Raw genomic sequence first — 17,411 nt, forward strand, 5'->3', positions numbered from 1 at the left:
TGCACCGATCCTCTGAAAGAGCACACCACCATATCGCTCTAATCTCGCCGAACCTTCAGACACTAAGGGCAATTAGCATGGCCTATCCACCGAACTGGCACATTTTTGGACTGTGGGAAGAAACCAGAGAACGCAGAGGAACCCATGCAGGTACAGTGAGAACGTACAAACTCCACAGTCAGCCACTGTTGGAATCGAACCCGGGTCGCTGGTGCACTGCCAAGGTGCATAGGCGGCATTGCAAAGCCGGCAGGAGCACTGCCAGGGTGCCAGCATGCCTGTGTGGCACTGCCAAGGGTCAGGGCCAGTGGGAGTCATGCCCATGTTTGGGGGGGTGGGGGGGGGGGGGGGGGGGGTTATGAAAGGCGAGTACGAAGGAACCTCTGGAAGGTTAGGGGGAAATGAAGGGTGCGAGTCCTAGATGCGGGCCAAAAGGGGGTGTGGGAAGAAATGAAAAGGGAGGTTGGGCCTCAGCAACCCCATTGAGGTGTGTCATCACTTGGGGATGGTGTGGGGCAATGCCCACGTGTGTGTGTGGGAGGGTGACCATTGCCATGGGTGGGGGGTGTACATGCCCTCTTGAAGATCCAGGTACCCCTTCAAAATGGTTACCTGATCTCTGAGGAGCCGGTCTGGCCAGCGAGTTCAGCTGCCCAGTGATGAAACTAATTCTAATTATGGGCTTAACTAGGGAGAAACTCCCCAGGACCCACACCCAGCAAAACCTATCAGAAATGACAATTGGAAACTTTTCTGTTCGATTACAACCTCTATCTTGTTTTTTGAGGACCAAGTGTCAACCAGTACCTACTATTCCTCCCATAGTGTACCTTTATTAAAATCCTCCCACCCTCGCCCTGAAAGTACTCTACTGCATTCTCCCAGTTTCACAGTATCCACATCTGTCCCAATGATGCAATCTACTACATCAGTGCTTCCCATATGTCGACCTTTCCTACAAATTAGGAAGTTCCTTCCCACTCCCACCATGGTTGACAGGGGCCCTCAATTATCAATTCCATTTACTATATGAGGGATATTGCCCCGAAAGTGTAGAAGATTTTAGTGAAGACGGGCAGCATGGTCGGTGCAGGCTTGCAGGGCCTGTTCCTGTGCTGTATTTTTCTTTATTTGTATTGCTTCTCATCTCGCTCTCCTTCCTTGATCAGATTCCTCCTATCATCTTCCATCCCACCATGGATGGATCATCTTCCACCATTTCCATCGCACTCCCAAACACATCTTCACCGTTGCTCAACTTTCAGTATTCCAAAGAGACTGCTCACTCTGTGACATCTTAGTCCATTCTTCAATCACCATACGCCCCAACAATCCCTCTCCATTCCTCAGTACCCCCTTATGAATGTGCAGCAAATGCCCATCCCCCTGGCCAGGGTCCCAAACACTCCTTCAAAGTGAGATAACAATTCACTTGTACTTCTTTCAGTTACTGTATTCTCTGCTGATAATTCAGTTTACTCTATGCCAAGGAGACTGGGTAATTAATTTGCTGAACACCTCTGTTCCATCCCAAAGAGGAATACTGAGTTTTCAGACCCATGTCATTTTAAATCTCCATCTCCTTGTGACATGTCAATCTTTTACATTGTTCTAATCAAGCTCAATAGAAGTTTAAGGACCAGCATCTTGGGCTAGATTCTCCATTATTGGACTATGTCCCCATGCTGGTGTCAAAACCGTGGAGTTTTAGTTCTGAAAATCCTGGAATAAAAGGAGAGAACTTCCTAGGGGCTAAGCTGCGGAGAATCCAGCTCCTGCAGGGGGCTAGCAGGGACCCGGAGTTAAACTCGCTGCTTTTGCTGCAGATACGGGCACCCACACTTCTGGGTCAGAGGCCGCGCATGCGCACTGCGGTGGCCACGCCGTGCTCTGCGGCGGACTCAGACCACAGAGGTAGACCCCCAAAGGAGACCCTCCTGCCAATTGGCTGCAAGCCCAACTCTCAAACCCCGCACAATCATTCCCCAGCTGCCTATATGGCCCCGATCTGCCCGCCCCAACCAGGGCGGCCGCAGACTGAGTCTGCAGCCGCCACACGAGTATCCCGACCGGCTGGAGGAGGTTTGTTCCACGCCATCAGGACTTCGACCGGTTGGGGGGAGAGAATGGCTGTGTGGCCTCTGGCAATGGCCCACGGCGGCGCGACATACCTCCCCAGTGATGCGCTTTTCAGGGCCCGCAGAATCGATTACCCGGCGCCGGTCCCGATTTCTTGCAGGAACGTCGATTCCCCCCTCCCGCGCGGCTACGATTTTGGCGCGAGGGTGCGGAGAATCCAGCCCCTCATCTTTCAGTGGGGCACTTCATAACCTTCAGGACTCAGTAATGAGATCAATCATTTCTCAAATGAGATCTTCCATTATCTCAAATAGTAGTTGCTGGTAAGAATTTATAAGTCATCAGGACAATAATAATAAGCCCCAGATGTATTGGAAATATTTATCACTCATCTATCATCACTAAAACAGATGAGCTTGCCATTGCCATATGACTGTTTGTGGAATATATGTGCAAAGTGACTGCCAAATTTTATATTACGACAGAGGATACAGCAGGACACAGATAGGTTGGAGACTTGGGCAGAGAAATGGCAAATGGAGTTTAATCAGATAAATGTGAAGTAATGCATTTTGGTAGGTCTAACATAGAGGGGAATTATACCGTGAATGGCAAGACTCTTCGGAAGATAGAAAGTCAGAGAGATCTGGATGTGCAGGTCCACAGATCTTTGAAAGTGGCAACACAAGTGGATGAAGTAGTCAAAAGGTGTATAGAATGCTTGCCTTCATTGGATGGGGCATCGAGTATAAAAACTGGCAAGTTATGCTGCAGTTGCATAGAACCTTGGTAAGACCACACTTGGAATATTGCGCACAATTCTGGTCGCCACACTACCAGAAGGATGTGGAGGCTTTAAAGAGGCTGCAGAGGTTTACCAGGATTTTGCCTGGTCTGGAGGTGTTAGTTATGCGGAGAGGCTGAATAGACTCGGACTGTTTTCATTAGAACGACGGACATTGAGGGGTGACCTGATAGAGGGTTGACAAGATTATGAGAGGCATGGATAGAATGGATGGCAGGGCACTCTTTCCCAGGGTGGAGAGGTCAGTCACCAGCGGAACTAGGTTGAAGATCTTTGGGGCAAATTTTAGAGGAGATGTGCGAAGGCAGGATTTTAACAGAGGGTGGTGAGTGCTTGAAACCTGTTGCCAGGGGAGGCTGTGGAAAGCAGATACATTAATGGCGTTCAAATGGCATCTTGAGAAATACATGGATAGGATGGGTATAGAGATTACAGCACAGGAATTGCTGAGGGTTTTGGCCAAGGTTGGTATCATGACTGGTACAGGCTTGGAGGGGTGAAGGGCCTGTTCCTGTATTGTTTTTGACAGTAAACCATATTTCAGAAGATGTAAAGTTTTTCGAGATGTCCTCTGGTCATGAAAGACACTATGGAAAAGCATTTTTCTCTTTACTTGTACTACTATTTTTCTCGAACTATCTAGCATTATATCCTTCCTTCAGTTTTCTAGTTACTTTGGTTTTCCTGTGTCAAAATGTCAGCGTCCCCACTAAAATCCCTATTAGCCACATGAGATTCCAATTGTGATAATCCTATAAGTACCTAATTGTAAGTTTATGTCTTTGTTCTACAAGTTAAAATCAAGTAGTGATTAAACAGAAATGACACCTCCTCTCCCACCTCAAAATTCTAACTCTGAGTTGAAGACTTTTTCAGTGGGTCCAGAGTAGTAGAGGAATTGCCCATCAGAAGTTCAAACTTCCTGGGTAGTTCATTGTACCAGGACTTCCATGGGGTCCTGAAGTACATCGTGGGATGATCCAAAGACTGAAATATCTGAGCCATAATGACATTACATCAAAAGTAAGCCTAAGTGACAGTATTTACTGATATTTCACTACCCAATCTAGCGGTTTGAAAACAAAACACACATTCAAAAACATTAGGATTAACATGTCTTTAATAAAAACTATTTTAGCACATTTATGCAGTAGAAATATTTGCTTGTTTCTGTTTAGATTTTAGAAGAAACATATCAAAATACCACAAATTGTTTGCTTATAATTGCATAGTTTGCTATGTTTGGTTATAGGGCATTATTTAAAATGAGAATGTGCATGTAAAGCTAGAACTTCCTTTTTGCTGCAGGCCTATGCTTCAACTGTAAAATTTACATTCAAATGACACAGGTATTTCCTACAGTACATGTCAGCTCTCAATCAACTGTAAAGTTCTGGAAAATTTCTGCCACCTCGATCCAGTTCCTGAAGCACGCCATGCCTTGATCTCGTATCTGCTTCCGACCTTTGTCAGTGATGACATCTCCATTCTGTTTTACAATCACCAGTTTTGGAATTGCTGTAATGCAGTACTTCTTCTTCAACTCCCTGACAGAGGGAAAAATAGACTGTTAGTAAAGCAGCCAGGTTACAAAGCAACTTCCTCACCATTGTGTTTTTGGTTGTCCATGACTTCTGCCCTATTTTCTTTGATCAATGGTTCCCTTTGCAAATTAGTTGCTCAGGTATTGAGGTGATTAAAGGAAACTTTAAAAAAAATCAAAACTAGTAGTGTTGGAATGACTGTATGACCTTGACGGAGCAAGTACACAATTCATTTGGTTTGAGTTAAATAAAAAGGATATAATAGGTCTCAAATACTGAGAGAAGTAGATGAAGGAAAAACCTACAGGAAAATCACATATTTGCAAGGACTATAGAATGGTGATATTGGGAGACTTTAATTTAGGATAATGTTAGAGGAAAGGGTAAGGGTGGGAGAGATTCTGAAGTGTATTCGAGACAATTTCCTTGGCCAATATGGGTTCCACTACTTGCAGATGAGGGACTTTGTGTAGGAGCAGGTTTCGACCTTTCCGCACCTGTCGCCCCAGGGGATACAGGACAAGGTTTTGTCAAAAACAGGAGTGGAGGAGAGGAAGGTATTGGAAATTTATAAAGAGCTCTATTGTGAGGGAGCCCTGATAGGGGAAGTGAAGCCAAAGTGGGAGGAAGAACTGGGCAGGGAGTTAGAGGTCGGGTTATGGGAGTTAATGTGTCCTCGTCGTGTGCCAGGCTTAGCCTGATAGAATTTAAGGTGGTCCACAGGGCGCACATGATTGTGGCCCGGATGAGCAGGCTCTTTGAACGGGTGGAGGATAGGTTGGGCAGTGTGCAAGTGGGCCCGCGAATCATGTCCATATGTTTTGGGCATGTCCGAGGCTTAGAGGATTTTGGATGGGGTTTGCTGACGTCATGTCAGAAGTACTGAAGGTAAGGGTGGTTCCGAGTCCAGAGGTAGCAATGTTTGGTGTGTCAGAAGTCCAGGGGGCGAGAAAGGCTGATATTTTGGTGTTTTCCTCCCTGGTAGCCCGGAGACATATCTGTCGTCGTGGAAGGACTCGGAGCCGCTGAATTCGGGGGTATGGGTTAGTGACATGGCTGGATTTCCCAGGCTTGAGAAGATCAAGTTCGTCCTGAGGGGATCGATGTTAGCGTTTTAAAGCCATTGTGAGCATACAAAAGATAAGGATGCAACCAGAGATCATCAGCAAGGCTCTTATTATCAATTTATCATTAAAAATGTGAAGGGAGAAATTGAAGTTTTGTTCTTATGTAGAGGGTTGCTAGGAAGCTTACCAGAAACAACAGTAAAAGTAGATTCTATAAAAGCTTTTAAATATTTGTAAATAAAAACATAAAAGTGGACAGGAAAATGGGGCTAAGTGAAAGTTCTTTCAGGGGATTGAACCAAATGACCAACTTTGGTGCTCTGTGATCTTAAGAAGGAATGGAATAAATTAGTACATTTTATATTAAATAGTATTCAAAACCATTATTGAAAAGGAACTTATTCACCATTCTTTTTAATGTTTTTTGCTTGATATATGTGAACACAGTTGATATAGCCACTGTGGATTGTTAATTGTATGAATTAAGATTAACTGTATCCTGGTCAGTGGCATCAGTTGGATAATTACACCACATTAGAAACACTGGTTGTAGAATTATGAGGTATGCATTTGTAATGTTTCACTTTATGAATAAATCTAAAACTGAATATAGATCTATTTATGGTCTCCCTCACCAACAGACTGTAAGACGTTTAACATGGATTACAGTAAATCACACCACCACTGTCAATCACTTATCTTTGGAGAAAGTTCACCTTGATACCTACCAGCAACTTTGAAGGCATCAGGGATAAGATAAAACTACTTAGTCTCTTAAATCCACAATGCATATTAACAAAGGACATCTTTCAATGTTGTATCATCCAAGCGTTCAGGTTACAACTGTACATAACTAAAATCTCCACTCCTGTAGTTTATTCAGCCTGAACCAGTCACCAATTGGTGCAAAACCTTTCCACACCCCCGTCCCTTCTAAAAAATTTTTTAATCTGCTCCATTCCTTCTCGCAGATCAGGACTACTCAAATGACACCTCATAGCTCTGTAAGAAAAAAATAGAAAAGACAGACTTGCATTTACATAGCATGATCACTAAGTGTCTCAAAACACTTTACAGTAAAGTATTTTTGTGTTGTATGAAAACAGAGGAATGCATAGTCCTCGTGGATGGACAAGCCACAACCTTACACAACACTGTCTTGCAATTGTTTATGGAGTATAAAATATAAAGGGATAATAGTAAAGCTATTAGAATTACTTTGCTGAGTGTGAAATCTGAAACAAATGTCAAGACTAAAATACATCTATAACATACATATTACATAGTACAGTGCAGAAGGAGGCCATTTTGGCCCATCGAGTCTGGACCGACCCACTTAAACTCTCACTTCCACCCTATCTTTCTGAATCTCTGATTCAGTGCTATGACCAAAATAGTTGTAGGATAGTAATAGAAAGTACATGAGTTAGCTGGAGCTGATGTGTTTTTAGCATTCATTCACTAACTGATTAATTGCTATGCACAATATTTTACTAACTTAATGTAAAATATTTCCTATATGTTGAGCTTCTGATCTCGGCTATGCTGTTAACCGCTTGGGTGTTTTTCTATAATAAGAAAGAATTGATTGCCAGAACCTTAGTATAAAGAAAGAAATGAAGAACTAGGATAGTGAAATTCAAATTGTCTCTAACAATTTCACACTCAGCAAAGTAATTCTAATAGATTTACTATTAACCTTTTATATTTTATACTCCATAAACAATTGCAAGACAGTGTCCTGTAAGGTTATGGCTTGTCCATCCACGAGGACTATGCATTCTTCTGTTTTCTATCCCCGTACCCCAATAACCCCTCCTAACCTTTTTTGTCACTCAGGGCAATTTACCATGGCCAATCCACCTAACCTGCACGTCTTTGGACTGTGGCAGGAAACCGGGGCACACAGAGGAAACCCACGCAGACACGGGGAGAACGTGCAGACTCCGCAGATAGTGACCCAGCGGGGAATCGAACCTGGGACCTTGGCGCTGTGAAGCCACAGTGCTAGCCACTTGTGCTCCCGTGCTGCCCAATTGTCCTGGTAAATTATTTTAGACTCAATTTAAATTGATGTAAGGCACAATCTCAAATTGAGTGGTTTTCATACAACTCTGGATTTTGGACAGCCGGATTTGAGGCACTGCTGTATTTAAATTGAACTCTTGAGGCAGAAGCAAAAGTTTAAAAAATCTCAAAGCACAGCGTGCAAAGATATTGCTGCTAACAGATAACATGCATGCGCAAATTCTCTCCTCCATGGATGTGGTTGGATAAAACCCAAGTTAGGATAAGAGGCTTGATGGAGAGTATTGTCTTTTCTTGTTTCACACTCTTGTTATGCATTTGAATTAAATCGTCAGATTATGATGGGCAATCGCGCGTTACTTGGCGAGGTGTCAAACGCGCGATTGCCCATCATAATCCGGCTCAAGTGCAGAATCGGCGTTGTAGTTAACTTCGTGTTAAAGGCATTTCACTTGTACAGTAACTGCATTCGTGACTGTATAAAGGTCACTGCCAATTCTTCCACACAGTGCAGACACAATGGGCAATGTAACATTCCCGATACTCCTAGCAGGGATAGATACCATCACATCGATCAGAACTGCACGCTGTTTACTGTACTTACAGTTTGTATGCATCTTGCCAGGGTACTGCCAGCCAGTCTCCATGCATCGATCCCATGTAGTCCATCATATCATCTTCGCTCTTATCTGAAGACACGAAGACGATCTCGAACTGCGCCGCCGGCTCGCTCTCTTGCACCAGCTCGGTGTAGAATTCGCACAGGAGCGGCGTGAAATCCCGACACGGAGGACACCAGCCCCCCGAAAAATAGATACCCACAACTTTATTCTTCAAGGCCTCCTCCGAGTCCACCTCCTCGCCGTCTTTATTCACCAGTGTGTGACCTGCGAACACCTCCACCATCCCGACACACCGACAGTAACCCAAGTCTCGCCGACCGTTACACAAGCCACGCCCCTTCTCTACCGAACGCCCGCCCCTCGCCTAACCCCTCCTCTTCGGCCCTTCAACATTCGACGACTGTCCGGCCCAAGCGGCAGTCTGCGCCTGCGCAAACTGGCCTCGCGCGCCCCCCACCACTCCTGCACGCCTCCCAGCTGCCCCCCACCCCCCGCGCGCCCCCCAGCCGCATCCCTCCCCCTGCGCGACCCCCAGCCGCGCGCCCTGTCAGTTGCCTTGCACCCATCGTGTCCAGCGCGCGAAGGTGACGGTGCAGGGTGACGTATATCTGTCAGGGGAAAGTGAGGATTTGCTTGGTGTGATTGACATCGTAAAGGAGGGACTTTAAACCTCCCGTAAAGAGTGGCACTGAATAATTCCTTATCTGAAGCACAGAAGTTTGGGCTGGATGCTCCATTGGTTGACACCGGAATCGGGAAACACCAGCACGTGGAGAATAGGTTCTGACGCCTAAATCACGGTGGGTATCGATTTGGCAGCAAATCGCAATTCTCCACCACATCGCCAGCAGCATTAATGCGTACAGGAACGCATGTACAGTAAATACCATTTGCATGTCATTCGCAGGCCCGACCCTGTGTTCTCCAGGGCCTCTGTGATTCTCGTGCTCTGATAGGTCGAATCCCAGGAAACTGCTACAATTACGGTCAAGGACTGTCCGGGAATGTCTCACGGAGAGGGGAAAGAAACAGGCTCCCTGGGAATAGACATTTTAAATTAACTAAAAGTTTAGACATGTCCAAAGGAAAAGAAAGGGAAAAAAAATCAAATAAAGTAAAAATCCTAAAGATCAGAAAGGGGCTGAAACGCTCAATCAGCTTTTCGTTCAGAAATATCAGAGGATGATAAATCCCCCTCCCAAAACAAAAAAAAGAGTAAAGTCAGTACAAGATTAAGGTTAGAAACTTAACAATGGATTCTGGTCTAGAATAACTTCAGATCATTTCAAGCCGTCCAGATAAACTCAGCAGTAATTCAATTCATTTGAATCAAAAAAATAAACATCTCTTTCAAACACTGGTTAAATAGCGAACATTGAACATTGAATTCAGTTTAAAGAACAAGAAAGAACGTTGAGCAATATTAAAGGAAAGAATAAATAATGTTTGAGATCACGTAACAGACACATATGGCATCATTCCAAGTTCTCCGCCTTCTTCGGTTCTGTACAAAAATTTTACCATTTCAGCAAGCAGGTCAGCTGCACAAAGAAATATACGTCACGAACAGGATAGCTAATGCCTACAAAATTAACCAGTGGAAATTGACTGAGTGAAATAACACAGATAAAGTTTTATGATGAAGGAGAATGGAAGATTTTGTTCAGTATTTTAATGAACCAATTGTGAAATTGCTGTCTCTTTACTCTGATATTTGCGACCTGTGAGAATGTGTGTGTGTTTGGTCTGTGAATGTTAATATCTCTCTGCTAAGATTTATCTTTGAGAAGTAATCTTGAGTTTATAATTTGCAACTTTAGAACAGGCTCCAGAAGGATTTTTACCTAACTTATTTTAGTGTGTCATCTGACATTGTAATTTAAAGATCATAGTTTTGAGTGTAGTTAACAAATTTTTCTTTTCAAAAGGTTATCATTGACATTTCCAGGGTAATTTTGATACACAAGGAATTTTAATCAGGGTACAAAATCACATGTGTAAGAATAAGAAAATATTAGTTTTATGGTGTTCATTGGAAGTTAGGATAGTTGAAATACATATGACATGTGACCTGTCCAGTGTTTCATTAGTTCAGGGTTAAAACTTCCCTGACACAACGCAGATGTATTAATTCTGAGATTGCAGAATTAAGTGTAAAGGACAGATGGGTAAATAAAATATGTCCATGATCATGTTTCTTGTTTAAACAAAAGAAGGGTGGTGACAAAATGACGTCTGGTAGAGAACTCTGGTAGAAAACCAAGATACAGCGCAAAATTGGTTCAGTCATATATTCAGTGAGTTGTGTTTGATATTTTAAAATAAATGTTTTACATTAGCTTAGAAATTAAAACTTCAGACAATGTGGAAGCTGGTTTTAAAAAAAACACACAACTCTGATTAAAAGCAAATCTATATTCCAAGAAATCACATCCGTTCTAAGACACTTGATAACGGGAACTTGGCAGCAATCCAACTTTTACTCCACCCCCTTTTCAAACCAGCAGAGAATTGGCCCATGCTGGGGTTTGCCCCTGTCCACACTCTTGAGCTCTGGCTTTGTAATTCTGATAAAGTAATTCAGAAGACAGCTGAACATGTATTTTTAATTGGAACTTACAAATCTTAAGTTTTCACTCTGTCCCATGCAGAATGGATCTTTTGCGTTAGAACATAGAACATACAGTGCAGAACTTTACAAGTAACTATAAGTGCCACAATATTTGCAGTAGCTTCAGGAATTTGAGACAGTTGAGTTTTTGTAAACTGGCTAATTAACCAGGCAAAAGCACATCAAGGTCAGGTTCTTGTAACCACGAAGAAAATAGATACGAGAAGGTTGCAAAATATGAGAACTACTAACCCCTGAATAACACACGTGTTCGGCCCATACAGGAAAAGCTTTATATGGGCAACATCTAACATGTGGTGACGACCAGGACACTATTCCACTTTTCCTTTAAATTTTTAGGTTAAACATTCAAGAAAAGCTGGAACGACAGCAGCAGCTGTGGGGACTCGTGTTGGCTCTTGAGATCTCAGAACAACTACAAGCACTTAAAAGAGCAGGAACATCACTGATTTCACAACGCACACAGGATGAATGTAGCTACATGAACTATGGTGCTTTATATAATTTTATTGACAGGATGTGCATCCCAGCAGCCAGAGACTGGAACAATGATATAGCTTATTTTAATGCTTGGCTGCAGCTACATTCGGGGAAAGACAGCAGATGCGTATACAACTTGTGTCTGTACTTTCAGCGTTCCGGTATTGTTTATAATATGAAATAAATATGTATGGTGTTTTAAGTAAGGTTGTTATGAAGAAGGCTACCAATGACACGGGTGCCACTAGATTTTGAAGGCATGCCAACCTACACAAGGTTAGAAGAGGCATAATCAATGATGCAGTGACGACTCAACACAGAAACTTCTATGGTAAAGTCACTGGACATACAAAGGTTAAATGCGAAGGTGGAACAACTTACAGGAATGAGAAAGAGAATATTAGGGAAAGCAGAGAAAGGTCTAGCCAGCTTGGGGAAGAGGGCCTGGATATTCAATTGAATAGGACAACAGTGTTAGGGGCACACACTAAGACAATGAACATTAATTAACAAACTCATCGACCATGAAAGAGAGACAGCCGGAAGGCTCTGACAGGGACAGCGAAGACACAACCTTGATCGGATCTAAAGGGGGGAGGTGCCTGATTGAATAGACAACCCGCAACTGGCTAAACTAACCAAATGACAAGGGACGCTGGACAACCGTACTCTGAAGGGAGTAACCAGAGTATACTCATCGATCCCCGACTGCAAAATGGACGAGATAACGGGGGTAGAGATGGTCCTGACGATCCCTATCATCACACCGGACTCAAGGCCATTCCCTCACAACCAACTGGAGAACATTGGAATCGTATGGGCTAACACCTCCCTCAGGTACTATCTCATGGAGACCTCTGCTATACACAGGGATAGTATATAGGATCTCCCTCACGTTGCCCCCACCCGGTGGATACACATGGTTGTGTCTTAGGGATTACACCTGCCCCCATGCATTTTTAAGTTTACGGAGGAAAAGGAAAATACTGCGTCTCCGCCACTGTAACCACCTATCACTATAACTTTTGTACCCCTTAGGCCTACCACTATAGGCCTAGCAAGGATCATTTGAGTTAGGAGTATAAATAGCCAGAGATGGTCCCACATCTTGCAGAAACTCTGAGGGAATGAAGACTCAAGATCAGTCAATCAGTTAAGCTTTACCACCAGTTAACGAAAAAAAACATGCTTTGAAAAATAAACACAGAAAAAGAGTGCCAGTGGCAGCGAGTACAGGACTGTTAGAGGAGCTTACTTGAAAACTGCTATGAATAACATCATTTAATGACAGACAGCAGAGATAGTCAGGGAGGCAGGAATGATTGATATCAAGGCATTAAATGTGACATACATGGGTTAGTTTGAGGGGTGATCATTGAATCACATGCACAGTGTACGTACGGAACATCTGGGAGGTTACATGCCCCAAAGGCCGTATTAAACGCACCCTGCTGTCCTCCTATCAAATCATTGTGGTCATCTGGGATTCAGTAAACCTCTTCCAGGACCAAAAGGGAATGTTGGAGTGCATTTTCTGATACTGGACTATGATATAAATTATAGGTGGCCCTGTAACTACATTTGTGCTCCTATATTACTTTTGAATAGTTCAGATGAGACAAAGGTACTCATTGGCTTAGATTCCTGTTTAGAAGAGGCAATTTGTAGAAATAGATAGTGTATATACCATTGTATGTAAATATCAGAAAAGACAAAATGGCTGTTAGCTATTTTGTGACATTAAAGACACAAAATGGTTGAACAAGCCCCATTCCCTGTAAACTGTCTCATGAGAACCAACCGTGGGTATGTATAGTGAGTATCCCAACAGCCACTTAACAGCTTTCCAGAACAAGAAATGCTATGTGTCCTTGATAAGATCAAGGACTCCAGTTGCAGACAGGACATCATTGTTAGTTTTTAATTACCTCTCTATGAAGTTAGGGGCGGGTAAGACAACACCCACTTTAACCATATATGTGATAACTGGGATGCTAGCAAAACAGATTGACTGCATGTAATAAAGTGTGACGTGAATATAGTTGATTGAATGTAAATAAGAATCCGCCCCTTGAATCTGTATATTAACCTGTGTGAGCCTTAGCTCAAGTGAGAAAAGGTGCTGTCAATAGGCTGTGGAGTCTCAGGCCTTCTCTCCCAGAATTCTGACATAATAAACTTTTTAAAAACTTATACTTAGGCCTTCGTGTGAATATTTTCACCTCTAACACATCATCTCAGTTCCGTTTGCTGAGCAAGAAATTCCTGAAATATTAATATGCGACAATAGCATAGTTCACATCCAGGGAAATTAAGAAATTTGCTGAACAGGATGGGTTCAATATCATCAAATCATGCCACACTATCTTTGAAGACATGGGTTTACAGAAAGACATAATCAAATGGTCAAAAGAACCCTTGTGGAATGCCAAGACACAAAGGAAGATTCAATTTTTGTGTCATTGCCACTCTGATCCACACTGCTCAAGGTTGACATGAAATCACCTGCAGAGTTGTTGAACAGAAGAAAGTATTTTGAGAAACGTTAATGACTGGAACAGCTACACTGATAAGGGCATAATGTTTTAAAGAGGGGTGTGAAATTGTTGTATTATCTGTAAACATCAGCAAAGAATTAGGAACTAGTTATCTAGAAACTAATTATGTGTAAGTGCTCCAGGGTGCCACTTTTCACAGCTGCACTGGAGACTCATGTGATATTTAGCAGAACCAGTTCAAACCAATCCTTCTCTTGTTCAAAGCAGCATGGTCAATATTAAACATAAAGTCGGGCAGCACGGTGGCACAGTGGTTAGCACTGCTGCCTCACGGTGCCGAGGACCGTAGATCGGTCTTGGCCCCAGGTCACTGTCCATGTGGAGTTTGCACATTCTCCCCGTGTCTGCGTGGGTCTCACCCCCACAAATCCAAAGATGTGCAGGACAGGTGGATTGCTGAATTGCTCCTTAAATCAGGAAAAAAAAGAATTGGGTACTTTAAATTTATAAAAAGAAACAAAGAAAAGTATTAAACATAAAGAGCTCTCACCTTTCCTAGTGTGATTGATGCAAACTTCAGGAATCCAAAAGGCAACGAAGCATAGCCACATGACCTCCTACCTTCAAAATCTCCTGGACTCCTGCCATTGCTTGCCCAACATTGGCAGCCCCGCCTTCCCAAAGTTTTTCAACTTGTCCCAGTTTTGACCTTTGAAATCTGGTCACCCGACATCAACAGTTACATCATCACTCTGCTACCACCCTCCAGAAGAGAACTCAGATGGAATTTGGCAGTGGCAGAGAAAAAAAACAGCTGTCCAGACACTCCTGATGCTAAAACCCCACAAACAACCGAGTCCTCTCCCTGCTGTCAACGGATGGGTTGCTAGTTAAATCACCAAACTGACTCATCATTAGTGGATGAAGGCCGTTTCCTATCAGACCAAAGGTGTGCCATCAGGTGAAAAAGATGTGGGACAGTCAAAATAAAGGTTAATCACTTAACTACAGGACAGTTGGCCACCCTGAACAAGCTATTCACTGTCAGGCTGTGCATTTCAGTTCATAACACACTGGGTAAAAGCATTGATCCTCGTCTCGCCTCTGGTTCTTTGCACTTGCCTTACACTTACCTCTATCACAAATTATTCTTACCTCTATCACAAATTATTCTATCAAAATCCTTCATCATTTCAAACATGTCTGCGGCCATAATTGTGTCACACTATCTGAGGTCCATTGCCAGAGCTAAATGGGAGGTGACCTTACTTGGGCTGGCAGCAGGACCAGGTTGGGGGCATATTCCGTTTGTTGGCAAATTACAGCCCGCCCCCAAGAGTTGCAGTTCCAGAGCGTTCGGAGTTCAACAGCAGTATCACAAGAGATGGCCAATTCTGAGGATGTAGCTGTGTGGACAAGGCACCTAGATGGTGTTGGGAGATCTCAGGTCCAAGCAGGGACAACCTGGCAATGGGAAGCTGAGGGCCATGAGGCAGAGATGGTGTCTTTGTTACATGGGAGGCCATTGCCACTGGGTGAGGTCTCCATGGTCTGGGTGGGTAGCTGATCTGCCATCTGAAAAAAGGCTGGTAAAATTTCAAACTGTTAAATCTTCGCTTACCCATCTCTCCCTCAAAGAGAATAACTTCAGCCCATGTAAAGAAGTTCTGCATCCCTAATGTTTCCAATGAGTCCTGGAGTGACATGAAAATATATTTCTTCAAATTGATTTAAAATGATTGTAAAATAAAGCATACATGCATTTCATAAAGAGTGGAAGTCTTATTCATTTTTTTGTGTTTACAAACAGTTCAGCATGTAAGTCAACTTGGAAAAGTACCAAAAGCAGGCCTTTCTTGGCAATCTTCTGTCTTGTGAGGTGACGGTTTGCCCTGTTGCATCAACTCTATTAAGCTATGAATACATATCTCCAAGAACTATGTTTTTTTTTTAAATCGAAAGGACATTAAATTATTTGGACACTTCCTTGAGAACTGACCTGGATTTTTTTTAAAAGGTTTAAAATTTCACTTTGAACTGTGAACAAACTGCCTTTTCCAATAAGTTACATGACTTCAGCTAAATGACCAGCAAGGCACTGGAGGAGATAAGAACTATTTCTTTGAATTTTAATTATTGGAGGGAAAAAAACTACTGCTTTCAGAATTTGAGACGCCCCGATGATTTTCTGGAAACCATCTGACTGAGGTGAGTTTTGGACTTAGTTTGAGTATAAACCAAAAAAGGACATGGTTGCTTGCTCAATTTGTTCTCTCACTGCCTTGTCTGAAATTCAGTGTAGTTATTAATATCCAGCTAGAAATATTCATCTCAGTCTAACTAGTCTGTATTTGGAAACCCGAGATGTCGAGACAAGGGAGCGATCCCAAGGACATTGATCGATTATTCAGAGTTTATTGAAAAAAGCCTGGTTAAAGTATCTTTTATTTTAGTTTGAATAATAGGAAAAACAAACAGTTGCCCATTTTGGTGAGTGAATAAGACATTTACAGTTATGGTGCGACCTGTGGAGCTAGAGAAGCTTTGCATTCCTCCCTTCCCAGGTCATAACAGTTAAACATTAGGTAATGTGGTTCAGGAATCCCACTCTGGTACATCTGATGCTGTCACTCTTGCTGCAGATGAAGACACTTTGCTGAGAAGTTGACGAATTTGGTGGACTGTTATCTCAGTGTCCTTTTCTCAGCCAACTGAGCCATCAGTTTCTCCTTGCCTCTTCCAATGCTCTTCTGAATAGTCAGCCTTAAGTGGTCCTGACCATCAGTGGCTATCTCCAGTTGCATGTGTTGATTTTTATCTTCTTCATGTCCTGCTTGCAGGTGTCTTGGTGGCAGAGGTATGGGAATCCAATCAGTTGTGAGCCACACAAAAAGTCTTTGGCCATAATCCATTCAATGGATGTTGCTGAGTCAACTGAGAAGTCGTTGATTAATGATTAGTGTATGTTGCTGGAATTAACATTCTCCAGGACTTCGACGTTGGCAATCTTGTTCAAGAAATGCCAAGGATATATCCGAAACAGCAAAGGTGGCAGTTGTTCAGTCTTTGCTCTGGTTAGCATATGTTCTCCAGAACTCGCTACTGTAGAGGGGTGCACTGAGGTTGCAGGCTTAGTAAACTGGCAATTTGGTGTTTGCCTATTGTTATTCAGCCTGTACATACTGTAGTTTTAACGATGCAGGTGTTTTTTTCAGTATCAAGTGACAAGACTGGTGGCGATTGTGAAGCCTAGATATGTAGACTATCAACAATCTCCAGCCTTGCTGATCAATGGCAAAGTCTTGTTCGATGGCAGTCATCTGCCTGATGCTGATGATAGTCAAACTAAACTCTTTTGAGGCATGAGAGTTTGCCAATTTGCCACTAAAGGTGTTCGTGCATATGGAATGCTTGTGCAAAATTACTAACATAGAAAACTCTCCAATGAGAACTTGGCACACATTTGTCTTGGATCTAGGTGATCAAGGATAAATAATTTTTGGTTGGTTCTGGTATGCAAGTGGACATCCTCTATATGAAGTGAAGGCATGTACTGAAATATACGCGGAATATACTGAAGTGTCAGTGACAAGACACAACCCCATTTGACTCTACTGTGGATCTCAATGGGTTCTGATGTTGTCCTGTTATTGCT

At 42.9% G+C, this 17,411-nt stretch overlaps 1 protein-coding gene and 1 long non-coding RNA gene across 2 annotated transcripts; one reads left to right on the forward strand and one right to left on the reverse strand.

The window, feature by feature from the left end:
- Window positions 1-4,115: 4,115 nt before the first annotated feature.
- On the reverse strand, window positions 4,116-8,486 carry nxnl2 (nucleoredoxin like 2). The gene is made up of 2 exons (XM_038804771.1): window positions 8,128-8,486; window positions 4,116-4,431 (listed from the first exon to the last, which is right to left on the reverse strand). Exons 1-2 carry the CDS (start codon window positions 8,427-8,429, stop codon window positions 4,260-4,262), a joined length of 474 nt encoding a protein of 157 aa, XP_038660699.1. The 5' UTR covers window positions 8,430-8,486; the 3' UTR covers window positions 4,116-4,259.
- Window positions 8,487-8,646: 160 nt separating this feature from the next.
- Window positions 8,647-13,453, forward strand: LOC119970332. The gene is made up of 2 exons (XR_005461585.1): window positions 8,647-8,946; window positions 11,118-13,453. It is a non-coding gene; the product is annotated as an uncharacterized LOC119970332 (long non-coding RNA).
- Window positions 13,454-17,411: the final 3,958 nt, after the last annotated feature.

The sequence above is a fragment of the Scyliorhinus canicula genome, chromosome 8, assembly GCF_902713615.1.
Source record: "Scyliorhinus canicula chromosome 8, sScyCan1.1, whole genome shotgun sequence".
NCBI classification, from domain to species: Eukaryota; Metazoa; Chordata; class Chondrichthyes; order Carcharhiniformes; family Scyliorhinidae; genus Scyliorhinus; species Scyliorhinus canicula.